This window comes from Coturnix japonica, unplaced genomic scaffold, assembly GCF_054131305.1.
Source record: "Coturnix japonica strain WE unplaced genomic scaffold, WE-NBRP24 Scf083, whole genome shotgun sequence".
NCBI classification, from domain to species: Eukaryota; Metazoa; Chordata; class Aves; order Galliformes; family Phasianidae; genus Coturnix; species Coturnix japonica.
The window spans coordinates 122,542-147,195 of NW_028188986.1; the positions used below are offsets into that span (position 1 = coordinate 122,542).

A 24,654-nucleotide genomic window follows, 5' to 3' on the forward strand; every position below is an offset into this window, starting at 1 on the left:
TCCCTATGGGGTCTGTATGGGTCTCTATGGGGTCTCTATGGGCTATCTATGGGGCCTATGGGGATCTATGGGGCTCTATGTGGTCTCTATGGGTCCCTATGGGGTTTGTGGGGCTCTATGGGTCCCTATGGGATAGGTATGGGGTCTCTATGGGGTTTATGGGGCCCTATGGGGCTCTATGTGGTCTCTATGGGTCCCTATGGGGTTTATGGGGTCTCTATGGGGTATCTAAGGGGTCTTTGTGGGGCACTATGGGGATCTATGGGTCTCTATGGGGTATCTATGGGGCTCTATGTGGACTGAGGGGCCTATATGGGGTCTCTATGGGGATTATGGGGATCTATGGGGCACTATGGGGTCTCTATGGGGCTCTATGGATCCCTATGGGGTATCTATGGGGTATCTATGGGGTCTCTATGGGGATCTATGGGGTTTATGGGATTCTATGGGGCTCTATGGATCCCTATGGGGGCTCTATGTGGTCTCTATGGGTCCCTATGGGTCTCTATGGTGTATCTATGGGGTATATTAGTCCCTATGGAGTCTATATGGGGTAGCTATAGGGTCTCTATGGGGTTTATGGGGCTCTATGGGGTGTCTATGGGGTCTCTATGGGGTTTATGGGGATCTATGGGGTTTATGGGGTTCTATAGGGTCTCTATGGGTTTCTATGGGGCTCTATGGGGTTTATGGGGCTCTATGGATCCCTATGGGGTACCTATGGGGTCTCTATGGGGATCTATGGGGTTTATGGGGTAGCTATGGGGTCTCTATGGGGTATCTATGGGTCCCTAAGGGGTCTCTATGGGGTTTATGGGGCCCTATGGGGTCTCTATGGGTCTCTATAGGGCTCTATGTGGTTTATGGAGCCCTATGGGTTATCTATGGGGCTCTATGGGGTCTCTATGGGGCTCTGTGGGGCTCAATGTGTCCCAATGGGTTTTATGGGGTATCTATGGGGCTCTATGGGGTCTCTATGTCCCTCTATGTATCCCAATGGGTCTCTATGGGGTCTATGAGATCTGTATGGGGCTCTATGGGGTCTCTATGGGTTCTCTATGGGTCTCTATGGGGTTTCTATGTGTCTCTATGGATCCCTATGGGTCTCTATGTGTCCCTATATATCTTTCTGTCCCCCTCAATCCCCCATCTGTCCCATTACATTTTCTCGCTGTTTCTCCGTTTCCTCCTTTTCTTCCTCGTTCAATCTCCGCTTTTCATCGCCTCCATTTCCCGCTTTACTCCTCACGCGGGGCCTTATCCGCTGTCCCGCCCCCTCTCTGAGGTAACTCGCTCTCCGATTGGCCCGCTCCATTGTCAATCACACCCCACTCTGAGGCGCCTCGCTCTTCGATTGGCTCCGTTTCCTTTCAGTCCCACCCCCGTCTCTGATTGGTCCAATTTCCTTTTGCTCCCACCCCCTCCCTAGGGCGCCTCTCTCTCTCATTGGTCCCACTTCCTGTCAATCACACCCCTCCATGAGGCGCCTCGCTCTCCGATTGGCCCCGTTTCCTTTTATTCCCACCCCCTCTCCGATTGGCCCCATCCTCCTGTCAATCACACCCCCTCTCTGAGGCGCCTCGCTCTGCGATTGGCTCCTTTCCCTTTTAGTCCCATCCCCGTCTCTGATTGGTCCAGTTACCCTTTAGTCCCACCCTTTCTTTTACGCGCCTCATTTCTGATTGGTTCTACCTCCTGTCAATCACATCCCTCTATGAGGCGCCTCGCTCTCTGATTGGCCTTGTTTATTTTTAGTCCCACCCCCTCTCCGAGTGGCCCCATCCTACTGTCAATCACACCCCTCTCTGAGGCGCCTCGCTCTCCGATTGGCTCCTCCCCCTTTTAGTCCCACCCCTCTCTGTGGTAACTCGCTCTCTGATTGGCCGCCAGCTCCGTGAGGGAGGAGGAAGGAGACAAGATGGCGGCGGGTCCTGGCGCTGCTGGAACCGCTCGTGTATCGAGCGGGCGGGAACTGGGCTGCGTCCCTGAGGTGGCGGCCGCTTTAGGAGCCGTAGCCCGACAAGGGTAAAAAGCCATTTAATTTTATTCATTTTTCTATTTTTTTTAACCCATTTTTGGGGTATTTTGAGGTATTTAATTTGTTTTTTAGGTTCGATTTTCTTTGCGCTCCGTTGTTTCATCCCCGGCATCGACGTGAGTTTCGGTTGTTGCCCGCTAAAGAAAGGCCCGGCCCGCAAACCAGATCCGACCTGCTGCTGGCGGGGAGGGGTACGGGAATATATGGGGTTATATGGGGTTAAATGGGGATATATGGGGTTCTATGGGTTATATGGGGAGATATAGGGGGTCTATGGGGGGATATGGGTGAATATGGGTTTATATGGGGGGAAATGGGGGGAAAATGGGGTGTCTATGGGGAAATATGGGAGATATGGGGTTGTATGGGGTTATATGGGGGGATATAGGGGTTATATGGGGGGATATAGGGGTTATATGGGGGGATATGGGGGGATATAGGGGTTATATGGGGTTCTTTGAGGTTATATGGGATTGTATGGGGTTATATGGGGTCTTATGGTTTATATGGGGTTATATGGGCGGTTATAGGGTGTCTGTGGGGGATATGGGGTGTCTATGGGGCTCTATGGGGGAATATGGGCAGATATGGGGTTATATGGGCTTATGTGGGCGGATATAGGGGGTTATATGGGGGGATATGGGGAGATATAGGGGGTCTGTTGGGTTATATGGGTTTATATGGGTTATATGGGGAGATATGGGGTGTCTATGGGGCTCTATGAGATGTCTGTAGGGCTGTATGGGGTGTTTATGGGGGGATATGAGCGGATATGGGGTGATGTATGTTATCTATGGGGAGATATAGGGGGGATATGGGGTTTCTATGGGGAGATATGGGGGTATGTGGGGGGATATGGGGCGATATGGGGTTTCTATGGGGAATATGGAGGGATATAGGGTGTCTATGGGGGATATGGGGAGATTTGGGGATATATGGGGGGTCGCTATGGGTCCCTATGGGTCTCTGTGGGTCCCTATGGGTCCCTATGAATCACTATGTGTCTCTATGGGTCCCTATGTGTCTCTATGTGGTTCTATGGGGTCTCTATGGGTCTCTATGGGTTTCTATGGGTCTCTATGTGTCTCTATGGGGTTTCTATGTGTCCCTATGGGGTCTCTATGGGGTTTCTATGGGTCTCTATGGGTCCCTATGTGTTTCTATGGGGTCTCTATGGGTCCCTATGTGTTTCTATGGGGTCCCTATGGGTCCCTATGTGTCTCTATGGGGCTTCTATGGGTCTCTATGGGTCCGCAGACTGGAACACCCTTATTGTGGGTAAGCTGTCCCCATGGATCCGCCCCGATTCCCCCATTGAGGCCGTGAGACGCAACGCTGAGGAGGTCAGCTGGGGGTTTTGGGGTGAAAAAATGTGATTTTGGGGCTAAAAAATGGGGATTTTGGGGGGCAGGATGAGACATTTTGGGGTTAAAAAGGGGGATTTGGGGGCTAAAATGGGCCTTTTTGGGGTTAAAAAGGGGGATTTGGGGGCTAAAATGGGGGATATTGGGGTTAAAGGGGGGATTTGGGGCTAAAAAGGACCATTTTGGGGTCAGGATGAGACATTTTGGGGTTATAAAGGGGGATATTGGGGCTAAAAAGGGGGATTTTGGGGCTAAATATGGGGATTTTGGGGTCAGGAAGAGACATTTTGGGGTTAAAAAGGGGGATTTTGGGGTTAAAAATGGGGATTTGGGGGCTAAAAGGGGGATTTTTGGGGATAGAAAGGGGGATTTTTGGGTAAAATGGGAGATTTGGGGCTAAAAAAGGGGATTTGGGGACTAATAAGGGCCATTTTGGGGTTAAAAGGGGGATTTTGGGGTTAAAAAGGGGGATTTTGGGGTTAAAAAGGGGGATTTTGGGATTAAAAAGGGGGATTTGGGGGCTAAAAGGGAGATTTTTGGGGATAAAAAGGGGGATTTGGGGGTAAAATGGGAGATTTGGGGCTAAAAAAGGGGATTTTGGGGTTAAAAAGGGCCATTTGGGGGTTAAAATGAGCCATTTTGGGGCTAAAATGGGGGATTTTGGGGTTAAAAAGGGGGATTTTGGGGCTAAAAATGGGGATTTGGGGGTCAGGAAGAGACATTTTGGGGTTAAAAAGGGGGATTTGGGGGCTAAAATGGGGGATATTGGGGCTAAAATGGGGGATTTTGGGGCTAAATATGGGGATTTTGGGGTCAGGAAGAGACATTTTGGGGTTAAAAAGGGGGATTTTGGGGTTAAAAAATGGGGATTTGGGGGCAAAAAGGGATTTTGGGGCTAATAAGGGCCTTTTTGGGGCAAAATAGAGGAATTTTGTGGTCAGCATGGGGGATTTTGGCCTGGATTTGGGCATTTTTCGGCTGAATTATGGGGTTTTGGGGCTTTTTTGGGCTGAAATACGTGGTTTTTGGGGCTGATTTATGGGGTTTTTGTGCTGAATTATGAGGTTTTGGGGTTTTTTTGGGGTTGAATTATGGGGTTTTGGGGCTTTTTGGGCTGAAATATGTGGTTTTGGGCCTGGATTTGGGGTTTTGGGGGCTGATTTATGGGGTTTTGGGGCTCAGATTTGGGGTTTGAGGTTTCCTTAGGGGGTTTTGGGGCTGAAATATGGGGTTTTGGGCCTGGATTTGGGGTTTTTGGGGCTGATTTATGGGGTTTTTGGGCTGAAATATGGGATTTTGGACTCAGATTTGGGGTTTGAGGTTTCCTTATGGGGTTTTTGGGCTGAAATATGGGGTTTTTGGGCTCAGATTTGGGGTTTTGGGGGCATTTATGGGCTGAAATATGTGGTTTTTGGCCTGGATTTGGGGTTTTTGGGGCCGATTTACGGGGTTTTGGGGCTCAGATTTGGGGTTTGAGGTTTCCTTATGGGGTTTTTTGGTCTGAAATATGGGATTTTTGGCCTGGATTTGGGGTTTTTGGGGCCGATTTATGGGCTTTTTGTGCTCAGATTTGGGGTTTGAGGTTTTCTTGTGGGGTTTTTTGGGCTGAAAATTGCTGTTTTTGGGTCAGGCCCTACAACAGGAGTTGGACTTTGCCGCTTACTTGGGGGTCCCGGCTGTTCTACTGTCCTTAAAGGGGCCGCACTGCCCCAATTTGGCACGGGGGCTCTGTGCCCACCTGCAGGGGACCCCCCATGGAGCTGCGGTGAGTCATGGCGCCTTAATTAGTCTTAATTAGGGTTAATTAGGGGCTTAATTGGGGTCTGGGGGGGGGTTAAGGGGTGTTTAATGGGGGTATAAGGGGGTTTAATGGGATTTAATGGGGATATAAGGGGCTTAATGGGGACTTAGGGGGCGCCCCATGGAGCTGTGGTGTGTCATAGTGCCTTAATTAGTCTTAATTAGGGTTAATTAGGGGCTTAATTGGGGTCTGGGGGGGGTATCAGTGGGGTATAAGGGGGTTTAATGGGGTTTAATGGGGGTTTAATGGGGATATAAGGGGACTTAATGGGGAATTAGGGGGCGCCCCATGGAGCTGCCGTGAGTCATGGTGCCTTAATTAGTCTTAATTAGGGTTAATTAGGGGCTTAATTGGGGTCTGGGGGAGGGTAAGGAGTGTTTAATGGGGTATAAGGGGGTTTAATGGGGGTTAATGGGGCTTAATGGGGACTTAGGGGGCTCCCCATGCAGCTGCGGTGAGTCATGGCTAATTAATTAGTCTTAATTAGGGTTAATTAGGGGCTTAATTGGGGTCTGGGGGGGGTTAAGGAGTGTTTAATGGGGGTATAAGGGGGTTTAATGGGATTTAATGGGGGTTAATGCGGGTTAATGGGGACTTAGGGGACTCCCCATGGAGCTGCGGTGAGTCATGGCTAATTAATTAGTCTTAATTAGGGTTAATTAGGGTCTTAATTGGGGTCTGGGGTGGTATTGGGGGGGTTTAATGGGGTATAATGGGGGTTAATGGGAATATAAGGGGCTTAATGGGGACTTAGGGGGTGCCCCATGGAGCTGCGGTGAGTCATTGTGCCTTAATTAGTCTTAATTAGGGTTAATTAGGGGCTTAATTGGGGTCTGGGGGGGTATCAGTGGGGTATAAGGGGGTTTAATGGGGTATAAGGGGGTTTAATGGGGTATAAGGGGGTTTAATGGTGTTTAGTGGGGGTTAATGGGGCTTAATGGGGACTTAGGGGGTGCCCCATGGAGCTGCGGTGAGTCATAGTGCCTTAATTAGTCTTAATTAGGGTTAATTAGGGGCTTAATTGGGGTCTGGGGGGGGTTAAGGGGTGTTTAATGGGGTATAAGGGGGTTTAGTGGGGGTTAATGGGGCTTAATGGGGGCTTAGGGGGTGCCCCATGGAGCTGCGGTGAGTCATAGTGCCTTAATTAGTCTTAATTAGGGTTAATTAGGGGCTTAATTGGGGTCTGGGGGGGGTTAAGGGGGGTTTAATGGGGGTATAAGGGGGTTTAATGGGGTTTAATAGGGGTTAATGGGGATATAAGGGGGCTTAATGGGGACTTAGGGGGCGCCCCATGGAGCTGCGGTGAGTCATTGTGCCTTAATTAGTCTTAATTAGGGTTAATTAGGGGCTTAATTGGGGTCTGGGGGTGGTTAAGGGGTGTTTAATGGGGTATAAGGGAGTTTAATGGGGTTTAATGGGGCTTAATGGGGATATAAGGGGCTTAATGGGGACTTAGGGGGTGCCCCATGGAGCTGCGGTGAGTCATGGCTAATTAATTAGTCTTAATTAGGGTTAATTAGGGGCTTAATTGGGGTCTGGGGGGGGTATCAGTGGGGTATAAGGGGGTTTAATGGGGTTTAATAGGGGTTCATGGGGATATAAGGGGCTTAATGGGGACTTAGGGGGCGCCCCATGGAGCTGCGGTGAGTCATAGTGCCTTAATTAGTCTTAATTAGGGTTAATTAGGGGCTTAATTAGGGGCCAGGGGTGGTATCGGTGGGGTATCAGTGGGGTATAAGGGGGTTTAATGGGGTTTAATAGGGGTTAATGGGGCATAGTGTGTCTTCAACACTCTCTATAGGGCTGTGGTGAGTAATGGCGGCTTAATTAGGCTTAATTAGTTTTAATTAGGGTTAATTAGGGGCTTAATTAGGGGCCAGGGGGGTATTGGTGAGGTTTAATGGGGTTTAATGAGGGCTTAGTGGGACTTCATTGCAGCCTATGGGGCAGTGGTGAGTAATGGTGGCTTAATTAGCCTTAATTAGGGTTAATTGGGCCTTAATTAGTGGCTAGGGTGTCTATGGGGTTGTATTGCTATGGAATGATTCTTAATTAGCGTTAATTAGTGTAATTAACAGGGTCAGATGGAGGTGAAGGTGCCTATGGGGTACGAACACCTCTTAATTAATATTAACGAATATTAATTAATTTTAATTGCTTTAATTGGGGCAGGTTTGGGTTCGTGTGCCCCTATTGGCTCCGGAATCCAACCGCGACGACTTGATCGTTAATGAGGAGCTCGTTAACGAGGATAATGGGAGGCAGGAGGAGGAGACCTGGCATTGGTGGGTACATGGATATAGGGGGGATATGGGGGGATGTGGGGTGTCTATGGGGGGATGTGGGGGGATATAGGGGAGATTTGGGGGATATAGGGGGGATATGGGGTGTCTATGGGGGGATGTGGGGGGATATAGGGGGGATATGGGGTGTCTATGGGGGATATAGGGGGGATATGGGGGGGATATGGGGGGATATAGGGGGGATATGGGGGGATATAAGGGGAGATATGGGGGGGATATAGGGGGGATATCGGGGGATATGGGGGGGATGTGGAGGGATATAGGGGGGATATAGAGGGGATATGGGGGGATGTGGGGGGATATAGGGGAGATTTGGGGGATATAGGGGGGATATGGGGTGTCTATGGGGGGATGTGGGGGGATATAGGGGGGATATGGGGTGTCTATGGGGGATATGGGGGGGATATGGGGGGATATAGGGGGGATATGGGGGGATATAAGGGGAGATATGGGGGGGATATAGGGGGGATATCGGGGGATATGGGGGGGATGTGGAGGGATATAGGGGGGATATGGGGGGATATAGGGGGGATATAGGGGGATATAGGGGGGATATGGGGGGATATGGGGTGTCTATGGGGGGATATGGGGGGATATAGGGAGGATATGGGGTGTCTATGGGGGGATATAGGGGGATATAGGGGAGATATGGGGAGATATAGGGGGATATGGGGGGTATAGGGGGGGATATGGGGGGATATAGGGGGATATGGGGTGTCTATGGGGGGATATGGGGTCATATGGGGAAATATAGGGGGGATATGGGGGGATATAGGGGGGATGTGGAGGGATATAGGGGGTATATGGGGGGATATAGGGGGGATATGGGGGGGATATGGGGTGTCTATGGGGGGATATGGGGCGGGTATGGGGGGATATGGGGTGTCTATGGGGGGATATGGGGGGGATTTTGGGTTGAAAAGTGACGATTTTGGGGCTGTTTGTTTGTAGGTGGCACAACTTCCGGACACTGTGTGACTACAATAAGAGAGTGGGGCTGGGTGAGGGCACCTATGGGGTCTCTATGGGGCAGCTATGGGGTCTCTATGGGGCGGCTATGGGGTCTCCATGGGGTCTCTATGGGGTGGCTATGGGGTCTCTATGGGGTGGCTATGGGGTCTCTATGGGGTGGCTATGGGGTCTCCATGGGGTCTCTATGGGGCGGCTATGGGGTCTCTATGGGGTGGCTATGGGGTCTCTATGGGGCGGCTATGGGGTCTCTATGGGGCGGCTATGGGGTCTCTATGGGGCGGCTATGGGGTCTCTATGGGGCGCCTATGGGGTCTCTATGGGGCGCCTATGGGGTCTCTATGGGGTCTCTATGGGGCGCCTATGGGGTCTCTATGGGGCGCCTATGGGGTGGCTATGGGGTCTCTATGGGGTGGCTATGGGGTCTCTATGGGGCGGCTATGGGGTCTCTATGGGGCAGCTGTGGGGTCTTTATGGGGCGGCTATGAGATGGCTATGGGGTCTCTATGGGGAATCTATGGGGTCTCTATGGGGCTAAAGCAGGAAGGGGAGGGACTTTGAGTGGGTCATGGCTTCTGATTGGCTCTCCCAGCTCTGGAGGTGGGCCCTGATTTGCCGTCGGCCGAAGCCATCGACCGCTGGTTGGGTGAGCCCTTGAGGGCGGCCATCTTGCCCACCAGCATCTTCCTGACCAATAAGAAAGGCTTCCCCGTCCTGTCCAGGCCTCACCAGCGACTGCTGGGCCGACTGCTTAAGGTGTGGGGGCCTATGGGGCTGGATGTGGGGCTGGGAGGGATCTATGGGGCTGGGAGGGATCTATGGGGCTGGGAATGGGCGGTTGTGGGGCTGGGAATTGGGGTCTATGGGGCTGGGAATTGGGGTCTATGGGGCTGGATGTGGGGCTGGGAGGGCTCTGGGGCTGGATGTGGGGCTGGGAGGGATCTGTGGGGCTGGATGTGGGGCTGGGAGGGATCTATGGGGCTGGTAGGGCTCTGTGGGGCTGGATGTGGGGCTGGTGGGAGGGATCTGTGGGGCTGGATGTGGGGCTGGGAGGGCTCGGGCTGGATGTAGGGCTGGGAGGGATCTATGGAGTTGGATGTGGAACTGGGAGGGATCTATGGGGCTGGATGTGGGGCTGGGAGGGATCTATGGGGCTGGATGTGGGGCTGGGAGGGATCTATGGGGCTGGATGTGGGGCTGGGAGGGATCTATGGGGCTGGATGTGGGGCTGGGAGGGATCTATGGGGCTGGATGTGGGGCTGGGAGGGATCTATGGGGCTGGATGTGGGGCTGGGAGGGATCTATGGGGCTGGATGTGGGGCTGGGAGGGATCTATGGGGCTGGATGTGGGGCTGGGAGGGATCTATGGGGCTGGATGTGGGGCTGGGAGGGATCTATGGGGCTGGATGTGGGGCTGGGAGGGATCTATGGGGCTGGATGTGGGGCTGAGAGGGATCTATGGGGCTGGGAGGGATCTCTGGGGCTGGCTGTGGGGCTGGAATAGGCGCTATGGGGCTGAGAGAGATGTATGGGGCTGGGAGGGATCTATGGGGCTGGATGTGGGGCTGGGAGGGATCTATGGGGCTGGATGTGGGGCTGGGAGGGATCTATGGGGCTGGATGTGGGGCTGGAATAGGTGCTATGGGGCTGGCTGTGGGGCTGGAATAGGCGCTATGGGGCGGGCTGTGGGGCTGGAATAGGTGCTATGGGGCTGAGAGAGATGTATGGGGCTGTGAGGGATCTATGGGGCTGGATGTGGGGCTGGGAGGGATCTATGGGGCTGTCTGTGTGGCTGTGGGGCTGGAACATTCCCTATAGGGCAGCCGTATGGGGCAGGCGATGCATTATGATGGTGTTAATGTGCCGCTATGGGGCAGCACATGACGTTGCGTGTTTGTACCCCACAAGCTGGAGGTGCAGGTGGTGCTATGGGGCGCCCCACATCACGAGCCCAAACCGCTGAGCTCCTACCTGCAATACCTGGAACATGTGGGGCAGAACCGACCCCCGCCATCGGCCTACGAGCTGTTTGCACGCGGATACGAGGACTATCTGCAGTGCCCACTGCAGGTACCGGGCAGGAAGTGGGGGGGACAGGAAGTGGGGGGACAGGAAGTGGGTTAAAGAGGAAGTGGGTTAAAGAGGAAGTGGGTTAAAGAGGAAGTGGGTTAAAGAGGAAGTGGGTTAAAGAGGAAGTGGGTTAAACAGGAAGTGGGGGGGCAGGAAGTGGGTTAAACAGGAAGTGGGGGGCAGGAAGTGGGGGGGACAGGAAGTGGGGGGGACAGGAAATGGGTTAAACAGGAAGTGGGGGGCAGGAAGTGGGGACAGGAAGTGTGGGGGCAGGAAGTGGGTTAAACAGGAAGTGGGGGGGACAGGAAGTGGGTTAAACAGGAAGTGGGGGGGACAGGAAGTGGGGGGGAACAGGAAGTGGGAACAGGAAGTTGGACAGGAAATGGGACAGGAAGTGGGGACGGGAAGTGGGGGGCAGGAAGTGGGGGGGACAGGAAGTGGGGGGAGACAGGAAGTGGGGGGCAGGAAGTTGGGGGAGACAGGAAGTGGGGACAGGAAGTGGGTTGGACAGGAAGTAGGTGGGGCAGGAAGTGGGTTAAACAGGAAGTGGGGGGGGCAGGAAGAGGGGGGGACAGGAAGTGGGTGGGGGGGCAGGAAGTGGGTGGGGGCAGGAAGTGGAGACAGGAAGTGGGTTAAGCAGGAAGTCGGCAGGAAGTAGGGACAGGAAGTGGGAACAGGAAGTGGGTGGGGGGGCAGGAAGTGGGTTGGGCAGGAAGTGGGGGGGGGGAGGAAGTGGGGGGGGCAGGAAATGGGGACAGGAAGTGGGGGGCAGGAAGTACAGGGGCAGGAAGTAGGAGGGACAGGAAGTGGGGGGGCAGGAAGTGGGGGGGACAGGAAGTGGGGGCAGGAAGTGGGTAGGAAAGGAAGTGGGTTAAACAGGAAGTGAATTAAACAGGAAGTGGGTTAAACAGGAAGTGGGGGGCAGGAAGTGGATTAAGCAAGAAGTGGGTAGGAAAGGAAGTGGGTTAAACAGCAAGTGGGTTAAACAGGAAGTGGGTTAAACAGGAAGTGGGGGGCAGGAAGTGGGGGGACAGGAAGTGGGAACAGGAAGTGGGTGGGGGGGCAGGAAGTGGGGGAGAACAGGATGAGGATTGGACAGGAAGTGGGGGGGGGGCAGGAAGTGAGGGGGAACAGGAAGTGGGGGGGGCAGGAAGTGGGGGGGCAGGAAGTGAAAACAGGAAGTGTGGGGGGCAGGAAGTGGGAGGACAGGAAGTGGGGGGGACAGGAAGTGGGTTAAACAGGAAGTGGGGGGCAGGAAGTGGGGGAACAGGAAGTGGGAACAGGAAGTGTGGGGGGCAGGAAGTGGGGGGGAACAGGAAGTGGGGGGGGGCAGGAAGTAGGTTAAACAGGAAGTGGGGGGCAGGAAGTGGGTTAAACAGGAAGTGAGGGGAGCAGGAAGTGGGGGGGAACAGGAAGTGGGTGGGGGGGCAGGAAGTAAAGGGGACAAGAAGTGGGGGCAGGAAGTGGGTTAAACAGGAAGTGGGGACAGGAAGTGGTGGGGACAGGAAGTGAGTTAAACAGGAAGTGGGTTAAGCAGAAAGTGGGTTAAACAGGAAGTGAATTAAACAGGAAGTGGGTTGGAAAGGAAGTGGGGGGGGAGAAAAAGTGGGGGAAACAGGAAGTGGGGACAGGAAGTGGGGTGGACAGGAAATGGGACAGGAAGTGGGGGGCAGGAAGTGGGGGGGACAGGAAGTGAGGGGGAACAGGAAGTGGGGGGAGAAAGGAAGTGAATTAAACAGGAAGTGGGGGGACAGGAAGTGGGTTAAACAGGAAGTGGGGACAGGAAGTGGGGGAACAGGAAGTGGGGGGGGCAGGAAATGGGGGGAGACAGGAAGTGGGGGGGGCAGGAAGTGGGTTGGACAGGAAGTAGGTGGGGCAGGAAGTGAGTTAAACAGGAAGTGGGGACAGGAAGTGAAAGCAGGAAGTGGGGGGGGGCAGGAAATGGGGACAGGAAGTGGGGGCAGGAAGTGGGGGCAGGAAGTGGGGGGGACAGGAAGTGGGTTAAACAGGAAGTGGGTTAAACAGGAAGTGGGGGGGCAGGAAGTGGGGACCAAAAGTGAGTTAAACAGGAAGTGGGGGTGAACAGGAAGTGGGGGGGCAGGAAGTGAGGGGGAACAGGAAGTGGGGGGGCAGGAAATGGGGGGGGACAGGAAGTGAATTAAACAGGAAGTGGGTTAAACAGGAAGTGGGGACAGGAAGTGGGGTGGACAGGAAGTGGGGACAGGAAGTGGGAAGAGACAGGAAGTGCGGGGGCAGGGAGTGGGTCAAACAGGAAGTGGGGGGGACAGGAAGTGGGTTAAACAGGAAGTGAAAACAGGAAGTCGAAGGGACAGGAAGTGGGGGGGGCAGGAAGTGAGTTAAACAGGAAGTGGGGGGTGAACAGGAAGTGGGGGGCAGGAAGTGAGGGGGAACAAGAAGTGGGGGGGCAGGAAATGGGGGGGGACAGGAAGTGAATTAAACAGGAAGTGGGTTGGAAAGGAAGTGGGGGGGGGAGAAGAAGTGGGGGAAACAGGAAGTGGGGACAGGAAGTGGGGTGGACAGGAAGTGGGGGCAGGAAGTGGGGGGGGCAGGAAGTGGGGGGGGCAGGAAGTGAGTTAAACAGGAAGTGGGTTAAACAGGAAGTGGGGGGCAGGAAGTGAGGGGGGACAGGAAGTGGGTTACACAGGAAGTGGGTTAAGCAGGAAGTGAGTTAAACAGGAAGTGGGTTAAGCAGGAAGTGAGTTAAACAGGAAGTGGGGACAGGAAGTGGGTTAAGCAGGAAGTGGGGGTGACAGGAAGTGAGGGGGAACAGGAAGTGGGGGGGCAGGAAATGGGGGGGGACAGGAAGTGGGTTAAGCAGGAAGTGGGTGGGACAGGAAGTGAGGGGGACAGGAAGTTGGTTAAACAGGAAGTTGATTAAACAGGAAGTTGGTTAAACAGGAAGTGGGGGGACAGAAAGTGGGAGGGACAGGAAGTGGGTTAAACAGGAAGTGGGTGGGGCAGGAAGTGGGCGTGGCCAGCAGTGCGATATTGCAGCCAATGGGGATGCGAATGGTGCGTGGCTTCAAGGATTCAGGGCTTCTCATTGGCCACAAGTTTGTGGGTGGGTGGGATCATGCTAATTGGGGGTTGGATATGCTAATGAAGGGGGCGTGTCTTGCTCTGACCCCACCCCTTCCTGCTCAGCCTTTGATGGACAACCTGGAGTCGCAGACCTACGAAGTGTTTGAGAAGGATCCAATCAAATACAGCCAGTACCAGCAGGTGGGCGGGACTTCCTGTTTGGGGGGCGGGACTTCCTGTTTGGGGGTGGGACTTCCTGTTCGGGGGTGGGACTTCCTGTTTTGCTGGCAGGACATCCTGTTTTGGGGGCGGGACTTCCTGTTTTGCTGGCAGGACTTCCTGTTTTGTTGGCAGGACTTCCTGTTTTGGGGGCGGGACTTCCTGTTTGAGGTGGGCGTGTCTTCCTGACGTGGCCCCGCCCCCTTTTTGCCCATATAAGGCCATCTATAAGTGTCTGCTGGACCGAGTCCCCGACGAGGAGAAGGAAACAAACGTGCAGTGAGTGAATGGGGGGCTGCCCCATAGAGACACATGGGGACCCATAGAGACCCATAGAGACCCATAGAGACACATAGGGACCCATAGAGACACATAGAGACACATAGGGACCCATAGTGCCCCATAGAGACCCCATAGCGCCCCATAGACACCCCATGGTGCCCCGTAGTGACCCATAATGCCCCATAGAGATCCATAATGCCCCATAGAGACCCATAGTGCCCCATAGAGACCCTATAGCGCCCCATAGAGACCCTATAGCGCCCCATAGACACCCCATAGTGCCCCATGGCACCCCATAGACACCCCATAGCGCCCCATAGAGACTCATAGTGCCCCATAGAGACCCCATAGAGACTCATAGAGACCCCATAGAGACCCATAATGCCTCATAGAGACCCATAGTGCCCTATACAGACCCCATAGGGCCTCATAGAGACTCCACAGAGCCTCATAGCGCCCCATAGAGACCCCATAGTGCCCCGTGACATTCCATAGAGACCCATAGTAACCCATAGAGACCCATAGTGCCCCATAGAGACCCATAGAGACCCCATAGTGCGCCATAGAGACCTTATAGTGCCCCATGGCACTCCATAGACACCCCATTGCATTCAATAGAGACCCATAGTACCCCATAGAGACCCATAATGCCCCATAGAGACCCATGGAGACCCCATAGCGCCCCATAGAGACCCCATAGTGCCCCATAGAAACCCATAGCGCCTCATAGAGACCCCATAATGCCCCATAGAGACCCCATAGTCCCCATAGAGACCCATAGTGCCCCAAAGAGACCCCATAATGCCCCATAATGCCCTATAGAGACCCATAGTGCCCCATAGAGACCCCATGGTGCCCTATAGTGACCCGTAATGCCCCATAGAGACTCCATAGCGCCCCATAGTGACCTGTAATGCCCCATAGAGACCCATAGTGCCCCATAAAGACCACATAGCTGCCCCATAGAGACCCCATAGAGACCCATAGGGTCCCCATAGTGACCCATAGTGCCCTATAGAGACCTCATAGGGTTCCCATAGTGACCCATAGCGCCCTATAGAGACCCCATAGGGTCCCCATAGTGACCCATAGTGCCCCATAAAGACCCATAGTGCCCCATAGAGACCCCATAGTGCCCCACAGAGACCCCATAGTGGCCCATAGAGACCCATAATGCCCCATAGAGACCCATAATGCCCCATAGAGACCCCATAGTGCCCCATAGAGACCCCAAAGTGCCCCATGGCACCCCATAGACACCCCATGGCGTTCCATAGAGACCCATAATACCCCATAGGGACCCATAATGCCCCATAGAGACCCATAGAGACCCCATAGTGCCCCATAGAGACCCCATAGCTGCCTCATAGCACCCCATAGAGACCCCATAGTGCCCCATAGAGACCCCATAGTGCCCCATAGTACCCCATAGCACCCCATAGTGCCCCATAGCGACCCCATAGTGCTCCATAGAGACCCATAGAGACCCCATAGCGCCCCATAGAGACCCTATAGTGCCCCATAGACACCCCATAGTGCCCCATGGCACCCCATAGACACCCCATAGCGCCCCATAGAGACTCATAGTGCCCCATAGAGACCCCATAGAGACCCATAATGCCTCATAGAGACCCATAGTGCCCTATACAGACCCCATAGGGCCTCATAGAGACCCCATAGCTGCCTCATAGCGCCCCATAGAGACCCCATAGTGCCCCGTGACATTCCATAGAGACCCATAGTAACCCATAGAGACCCATAGTGCCCCATAGAGACCCATAGAGACCCCATAGTGCGCCTTAGAGACCCTATAGTGCCCCATGGCACTCCATAGACACCCCATTGCATTCAATAGAGACCCATAGTACCCCATAGAGACCCATAATGCCCCATAGAGACCCCATATCGCCCCATAGAGACCCCATAGAGACCCCACATCTATGGGTCAGCAGTGGGTCAGTTGTGTGTGTGCCCCACAGGGTGGTGCTGGTGCTGGGCGCCGGTCGCGGCCCGTTGGTGAACGCGGCGCTGAGGGCGGCACGGATGGCACAGAGACGGATCAGTGTGTACGCGGTGGAGAAGAACCATAATGCTGTGGTCACGTAAGGACCCATAGAGACCCATAGCGACCCATAGGGACCCATAGAGACACATAGGGACACATAGGGACACATAGGGACACATATAGACCCATAGCGACACATAGGGACCCATAGAGACACATAAGGACACATAGAGACACATAGGGACACATAGTGGGACATGGGGACCCATAGGGACCCATAGGGACCCATAGAGACCCATAGGGAGCCATAGGGACCCATAGAGATACATAGGGACCCATAGGGACACATAGAGACTCATAGGGACCCATAGAGACCCCATATCCCCCCATAGTGACCTCATGGACACCTGATATCCCCCCATAGACGCCCCATATCCTCCCATAGAGCCTCATAGACACTCCATATCCCCCCATATCCCCCCATAGACACCCCATATCCTCCCATATGCCCCCATAGACACCCCATATGCCCCCATAGAGACCCCATACCCCCCCATATCCCCCATAGACATCCCATATTCCCCCATAGACACCCCATATCCCCCCATAGACACCCCATATCCCCCATAATAACCCCATATCCCCCCATATCCCCCCATAGACACCCCATATCCCCCCATATGCCCCCATACTAACCCCATATCCCCCTATATCCCCCTGCAGGTTGCAGTGCTGGCAGTTGGAGCAGTGGGGCTCCCAGGTGTCTGTGATCCCCCATAGACACCCCATATCCCCCCATATCCCCACATAGACACCCCATATCCCCCCATATCCCCCATATCCCCCCATAGACACCCCATATCCCCCCATAGACACACCATATCCCCCCATATCCCCTCAATATCCCCCCATATCCCCCCACAGACACCCCATATCCCCCATAATAACCCTATATCCCCCCATAGACACCCCATATGCCCCCATAGACACCCTATATCCCCCCATATCCCCCCATAGACACCCCATATCCCCCCATATCCCCCCATAAACACCCCATATCCCTCCATATCCCTCCATATCCCCCCATATCCCCCTATAGACACCCCATATCCCCCATAGACACCCCATATCCCCCATACTAACCCCATATCCCCCTATACTCCCTTTCAGGTTGCAGTGCTGGCAGTTGGAGCAGTGGGGCTCCCAGGTGACCGTTGTCCCCCGTGACATGAGGGAATGGCGCCCCCCGGAGCTGGCGGATCTGCTGGTGTCGGAGCTGCTGGGGTCGTTCGGGGACAACGAGCTGGCGCCTGAGTGTCTGGATGGGGCTCAGCCATGTCTCAAACGTCAGTGGGGTGATATGGGGGGATATGGGGTGTCTATGGGGCTCTGTGGGGTGTCTATGGGGTGTCTATGTGTCCCTATGGGTCTCTATGGGTCTCTATGGGGTCTCTATGGGGTCTCTGTGGGGCTCTATGGGGTCTCTATGGGTCTTTATGGGTCCCTATGGGTCTTTATGGGTCTCTATGGGTCCCTATGGGTCCCTGTGGGTCCCTATGGGTCTCCATGGGGTCTCTGTGGGTCTCTATGGGTCCTTATGGGTCTCTATGGGGTCTCTATGGGGTCCCTATGGGTCTCTATGGGTTTTTATGTGTCCCTATGGGTCTCTATGGGGTCTCTGTGGGTCTCTATGGGGTCAATATGGGTCTCTGTGGGTCTCTATGGGGTCTCTGTGGGTCCCTATGGGTCTCTATGGGTCCCTATGGGTCTCTATGGGTCTCTGTGGGGTCTCTATGGGGTCTCTATGGGTTTCTATGGGTCCCTATGGAGCTGCTGGGGTCGTTCGGGGACAACAAGCTGGCGCCAGAGTGTCTGGATGGGGCTCAGCCATGTCTCAAACGTCAGTGGGATTTCTATGGGGTGATATGGGGTCCTATGGGGTGATATGGGGTGATATGGGGCTCTATGGGGTGTCTATGGGGCTTTATGGGTCTCTGTGGGTTCCTATGGGTGTCTATGGGTCTCTATGGGTCTCTATGTGTCTCTATGTGTCTCTATGGGTCCTTACGGGTCTCTATGGGGTCTCTATGGGTCACTATGGCTCTCTATGGGTCCTTATGGGTCCTTATGGGTCTCTATGTGTCCTTATGGGTCCTTATGGGTCTCTATGGGGTCTCTGTGGGTCTCTATGGATCTCTATTGGGTCCCTATGGGTCCCTATGTGTCACTGTGGGTCTCTATGGGGTCTCTATGGGTCTCTATGGGTCTCTATGGGTCCCTATGGGTCTCTATAGGTCTCTATGGGGTCACTATGGGGTCTCTGTGGGTCTCTATGTGTCCCTATGGGTCTCTATGGGGTCTCTTTGGGGTCTCTGTGGGTCTCTATGGGTCGCTATGGGTCCCTATGGAGCTGCTGGGCTCGTTCGGGGACAACGAACTGGCGCCTGAGTGTCTGGATGGGGCTCAGCCATGTCTCAAATGTCAGTGGGGTGATATGGGGTGATATGGGGTTTATATGGGGTTTATATGGGGTGATATGGGGCTCTATGGGGTGATATGGGGTGATCTGGGTCTCTATGGGGCTCTATTGGTCTCTATGCGTCTTTATGGGTCCCTATGGGTCTCTATGGCTCCCTATGGGTCTCTGTGGGTTGCTATGGGTCTCTATGGGGTCCCTATGGGTCCTTATGGGTCTCTATGGGGTCTCTGTCGGTCTCTATGGGTCCCTATGGGTCTCTATGTGTCCCTATGGGGTCACTATGGGTCTCTATGGGTCTTTATGGGTCCCTATGGGTCCCTATGGGTCTCTGTGGGTTGCTATGGGTCTCTGTGGGTCCCTATGGGTCTCTATGGCTCCCTATGGGTCCCTATGGGTCTCTATGGGTCTCTGTGGGGTCTATATGGGTCGCTATGGGGTGTCTATTGGGTTCTATGGGGGGGTCTGTGGGGCTCTATGGAGTGTTTGTGGGGAACTATGGGTCTTCATGGGTCTCTATGGGTCCCTATGGGTCTTTATGGGTCCCTATGGGTCACTATGGGTCACTATGGGTCTCTATGGGGTCTCTATGGGTCTGTATGGGGTTCCTATGGGTCTCTATGTGTCACTTATGGGTCTGCCCCACAGCTGGGGGTGTGAGCATCCCCTGTTCCTACACGTCGTTCCTGGCCCCGCTGTCGTCCTCCAAACTGTACAACGAGGTGCGAGGATGTAGGGAGAGGGACCGGCATCCCGAGGTCAGCACTTATGGGGCAGATATGGGGCAGATATGGGGCGGATATGGGGTGGATATGGGGCGGATATGGGGTGGCTATGGGGTATCTATGGGGCAGCTATGGGGTTGATATGGGGTCAGTGTGGGGCGGCTATGGGGTAGCTATGGGGTATCTATGGGGCGGATATGGGGTGGATATGGGGTCAGTGTGGGGCAGCTATGGGGTAGCTATGGGGTATCTATGGGGCAGCTATGGGGTTGATATGGGGTCAGTGTGGGGCAGCTATGGGGCGGCTATGGGGTGGCTATGGGGTGGATATGGGGTCAGTGTGGGGCAGATATGGGGTAGCTATGGGGCAGCTATGGGGTCCCTATGGGGTGTTTATGGGGCATTTATGATGCAGCTATGGGGCAGCTATGGGGTCTCTTTAGGGTATCTATGGGGTCTCTATGGGGCAGCTATGGAGTGTCTATGGGGTCTCTATGGGGCAGCTATAGGGTCTCTATGGGGCAGCTATGGGGTCTCTATGGGGTCTCTATGGGGCAGCTATAGGGTCTCTATGGGGCAGCTATGGGGTCTCTGGGGCAGCTATGGGGTCTCTATGGGGCAGCTATGGGGTCTCTATGGGGTCTCTATGGGGCAGCTATAGGGTCTCTATGGGGCAGCTATAGGGTCTCTATGGGGCAGCTATGGGGCAGCTATAGGGTCTCTATGGGGCAGATATGGGGTCTCTATGGGGTCTCTATGGGGTGGCTATGGGGCACTATGGGGTCCCTATGGGGTCTCTATGGGGTGTCTATGGGGCAGCTATGGGGCAGCTATGGCGTCTCTATGGGGCAGCTATGGGGTCTCTATGGGGTCTCTATGGGGCTGCTATGGGGTCTCTATGGGGTGGCTATGGGGCAGCTATGGGGTCTCTATGGGGCAGCTATGGAGTCTCTATGGGGCAGCTATGGGGTCTCTATGGGGCAGCTATGGGGTCTCTATGGGGTCTCTATGGGGCAGCTATAAAGTGTCTATAGGGTCTCTATAGGGTCTCTATGGGGCAGCTATGGGGCAGCTATGGGGTCTCTATGGGGTCTCTATGGGGCAGCTATGGGGTGTCTATGGGGTCTCTATGGGGTCTCTATGGGGCAGCTATGGGGTCTCTATGGGGCAGCTATGGGGTCCCTATGGGGTCTCTATGGGGTGTCTATGGGGCGGCTATGGGGCAGCTATGGGGTCTCTATGGGTTGTCCATGGGGTCTCTATGGGGCAGCTATGGGGTCTCTATGGGGCAGCTATAGGGTCTGTATGGGGCAGCTATGGAGTCTCTATGGGGTATCTATGGGGCAGCTATGGGGTCTCTATAGGGTCTCTATGGGGCAGCTGTAGTGTCTCTATGTGTCCCCCCCCCAGGCTCAGTTTGAGACCCCGTACGTGGTCCGTCTGCACAACTTCCACCAGCTGGCGGCGCCGCAGCCATGTTTCACCTTCCAGCACCCAAAGACAGGTCAGGGGGCGGGACTTCCTGTTACACCACTTCCTGTGGGAGCCACTTCCTGTTTCACTACTTCCTGTGGGAGCCACTTCCTGTTTCACTACTTCCTGTGGGCGGGACTTCCTGGAACACCACTTCCTGTGGGCGGGACTTCCTGTGGGCGGGACTTCTGGGTCCACTTCCTGTGGGCGTTACTTCCTGTTCCACCACTTCCTGTGGGCGGGACTTCCTGTGGGTGCCACTTCCTGTGGGCGGGACTTCCTGTTCCACTTCCTGTTTGGCAGGACTTCCGGGTCTACTTCCTGTGGGCGGGACTTCCTGTGGGCGCCATTTCCTGCTCCACTTCCGGGTCCACTTCCTGTTCCACCACTTCCTGTAGGCGGGACTTCCTGCCCAACTCCCGAGTCCACTTCCTGTGGGCGGGACTTCTGGGTCCACTTCCTGTGGCTGCTACTTCCTGCCCCACTTCCTGTTTCACTACTTCCTGTGGGTGGGACTTCCTGTGGGCACCACTTCCTGTTCCATCACTTCCTGTGGGCGGGACTTCCTGTTTCACTTCCTGTGGGCGGGACTTCCTGTTTCACTTCCTGTGGCTGCTACTTCCTGCCCCACTTCCTGTGGGCGGGACTTCCAGTTCCATTTCCTGTGGGCGGGACTTCCTGCCCCACTTCCGGCTCCACTTCCTGTGGGCAGGGCTTCCGGTTCCACTTCCTGTTCCAACACTTCCTGTGGGCGGGACTTCCTGTTCCACTTCCTGTTTCATTACTTCCTGTGGGCGGGACTTCCTGTTCCACTTCCTGTTCCTCCACTTCCTGTGGGCGGGACTTCCTGTCCCACTTCCTGTTGTCGTGGCCTGATTGACAAGCGGGCGTGTCCCAACCCTTCTCCGCTCTCTCATTGGTCGCTCAGCCCCCAATGAGAGCGAACCATGTCCCAACAAGTGGGCGTGGCCTAACCCTTCTCCGCTCTCTGATTGGCCGATCAGATCCAGATGAGGACAACAGTCGCTACGCGGTGCTGTCGTTCCCCATTGGCGTCACCACGGCTCTACACGGATTCGCTGGTTACTTTGAGACCACCCTGTATGGGGACGTCACCCTCAGTGAGCAGCCAATGGCGGGGCCGCATTCACACCGGGGGGCGGGGCTTCCTTTGATTGACAGGAAGGGGTTGATTTGATTGGCTGGAGGGGGCGGGGCTTGGTTTGATTGACAGGAGGGCCGGGGCTTGATAAGGGGTGGGGCTAACAGCTGTCAATCAAATATGAGTGGGGGGTGTGGCTTGATGTGTGGGCGGGGCTTGTGGGAGCCAATGGGAGAGAAATGGGCGGAGCTATTGGGGGATAATGGGGGATTGGCTGGAGGGGGTGGGGAGGGGGCGGGGCTTGAGGTGGTTGTAGCCAATGGGAGCAAAGGGGGTGTGGCTTCAGAGGGGGCGGGGCTTGAGATGGTGGCAGCCAATGGGAGTGAAGGGGCGGAGCCATTGGGTTAAAGGGGTGGAGCCACTATGGGGGGCAGGGCTTGAGGTGCCTGTAGCCAATGGGAGTGAAGGGGGTGTGGCTTTAAAGGGGGCAGGGCTGGAGATGGTGGCAGCCAATGGGAGTGAAGGGGGCGGAGCCATTGGGTTAAAGGGGGTTGAGCCACTATGGGGGGCGGGGCTTGAGATGGTGGCAGCCAATGGGAGTGAAGGGATGTGGGTTCAGCTCGTTGGCAGCCAATCAGAGCGCGGCTTAACGGTGGGCGTGGCCTATTGCAGGTATCCGGCCGGAAACGCACTCGCCTGGAATGTTCTCGTGGTTCCCCATCTTCTTCCCATTAAAGGTAGGCAGCCATCTTGGGTACGTGGCGGCAGCCATCTTGGTTCCAATGGGGCGGCCATCTTCGATCCTTTGGTGGTGGCCATCTTGGATCGAATGGGGCGGCCATCTTGGATCCATGGGGTGGCCATCTTGGATCCAGTTGGGCAGCCATCTTGGATCCAATGGGGGCAGCCATCTTGGATTCTTTGGGGTAGGCCATTTTGGATCCATTGGGTTTCATGGGCGGTGGCCATCTTGGATCGATGTGGGCAGCCATCTTGGATCCTTTGTGGTGGCCATCTTGGATCCCCGGCAGCCATCTTGGATCCCCGGCAGCCATCTTGGATCCATGGCAGCCATCTTTGATCCTTGGCAGCCATCTTGGATTCCCAGCAGCCATCTTGGATCCATGGTGGCCATCTTGGATCCCCGGCAGCCATCTTGGATCCATGGGGCAGCCATATTGGATCAAATGGGTCAGCCGTCTAGGATCCAATGGGGCGGCCATCTTGGATCCTTTGTGCCGGCCATCTTGGATCCCCGGCAACCATCTTGGATCCTCGGTGGCCATCTTGGATCCCCAGCAGCCATCTTGGATCCATGGTGGCCATCTTGGATCACCAGCCGCCATCTTAGATCCCCGGCAGCCATCTTGTCTCCACAGATCCAACCCTCCCGATTGGCCGGCTCCCCTCTAACCCCTCCCCTTTCCCTTTACAGCAGCCAATGGCGTTGCGTGCCGGCGACACGGTGCGGTTGTCGTTCTGGCGCCGTACGGCTCGGCAGAAGGTTTGGTACGAGTGGGCCGTCACTCAACCCGCCCCATCCGCCCTACACAACCCGGCCGGCCGATCATACACTATTGGCCTATGAGGGACGGCCGCCATCTTGGATCCACGGCGGCCATCTTGGATCCACGGCAGCCATCTTGGATCCACGGTGGCCATTTTGGATATGCGGCAGCCATCTTGGATCCTTGGCGGACATCTTGAATACGTGACAGCCATCTTGGATATGCAGCGGCCATATTGGATCCATGGCAGCCATTTTGGATCCCTGGTGGCCATCTTGGATTCCCTGGTGACCATCTTGGATTCACGGCAGCCATCTTGGATACCATCTTAGATATATGGCAGCCATCTTGGATGTCCGGTAGCCATCTTGGATACCATTCAGCCATCTTGGATACCATCTTGGTTACCTGGCAGCCATCTTGGTTATCTAGTAGCCATCTTGGCAACTTGGCAGCCATTTTGGTTACCTGGTAGCCATCTTGGATACCCAGCAGCCATCTTGGATGCCCGGTAGCCATCTTGGATACCTGTCAGCCATCTTGGATACCATCTTAGTTACCTGGCAGCCATCTTGGTTATCTAGTAGCCATCTTGGCTACTTGGCAACCATTTTGGTTACCTGGTAGCCATCTTGGATACCCAGCAGCCATCTTGGATATCCAGTAGCCATCTTGGAGGCCCAGTAGCCATCTTGGTTACCTGGTAGCCATCTTGGCTACTGGGCAGCCATCTTGGATAGCTGGTGTCTATATTGGCTACCTGGCAGCCATTTTGGATACCCCGGTGGCTATCTTGGCTACCTGGCAGCCATCTTGAATCCTCGGCAGCCATCTTGGATACACACAAAGAAGGCGCCATCTTGGATACCATACTCGTACATCATTGGCCTATGAATAATAAACGCGGCCAGCGGCAGCCATCTTGGATACACGCATCCAGTCACGTGGATGGAGTCGAAAGTGGGGGGTAGGGGGGAGTGGGGTGGACATCTTGGAATGGGGCAGCCATGTTTGATTGGGGCAGCCATCTTGGAATGGGGGTAGCCATCTTGGATTGCAGCGGCCATCTTGGATTGGGGGCAGCCATCTTGGATTGCAGCAGCCATCTTGGATTGTTGGCAGCCATTTTGAATTGGAGGGGGAGGCCATCTTGGATTACAGCAGCCATATTGGCTTGGTAGCCGCCATATTGGCTTGGTGGCAGCCATCTTGAATCAGGGGGGAGGCCATCTTGGATTGCAGCAGCCATCCTGGCTTGGGGGCAGCCATCTTGAATT

At 54.8% G+C, this 24,654-nt stretch overlaps 1 protein-coding gene across 3 annotated transcripts; it reads left to right on the top strand.

Annotated features, from left to right (window-relative positions):
* Nucleotides 1-1,896: 1,896 nt before the first annotated feature.
* Nucleotides 1,897-24,304, top strand: PRMT5 (protein arginine methyltransferase 5). 3 transcript variants are annotated; one of them, XR_014941445.1, is made up of 18 exons: nucleotides 1,897-2,025; nucleotides 2,111-2,229; nucleotides 3,296-3,381; nucleotides 5,033-5,167; nucleotides 7,376-7,488; nucleotides 8,458-8,507; nucleotides 9,068-9,231; nucleotides 10,384-10,545; nucleotides 13,711-13,788; nucleotides 14,027-14,085; nucleotides 16,068-16,190; nucleotides 16,817-16,853; nucleotides 17,264-17,439; nucleotides 19,218-19,327; nucleotides 20,705-20,798; nucleotides 21,772-21,888; nucleotides 22,542-22,606; nucleotides 23,305-24,304. XR_014941445.1 is itself a non-coding variant. In XM_085534469.1 (17 exons), exons 1-17 carry the CDS (start codon nucleotides 1,919-1,921, stop codon nucleotides 23,455-23,457), a joined length of 1,911 nt encoding a protein of 636 aa, XP_085390595.1. In that variant the 5' UTR covers nucleotides 1,897-1,918; the 3' UTR covers nucleotides 23,458-24,304. The 3 variants fall into 3 exon arrangements, 2 of the variants coding, with proteins under 2 accessions (XP_085390595.1, XP_085390596.1); XM_085534469.1 differs by lacking the exon at nucleotides 16,817-16,853; XM_085534470.1 differs by lacking the exons at nucleotides 5,033-5,167; nucleotides 16,817-16,853.
* Nucleotides 24,305-24,654: the final 350 nt, after the last annotated feature.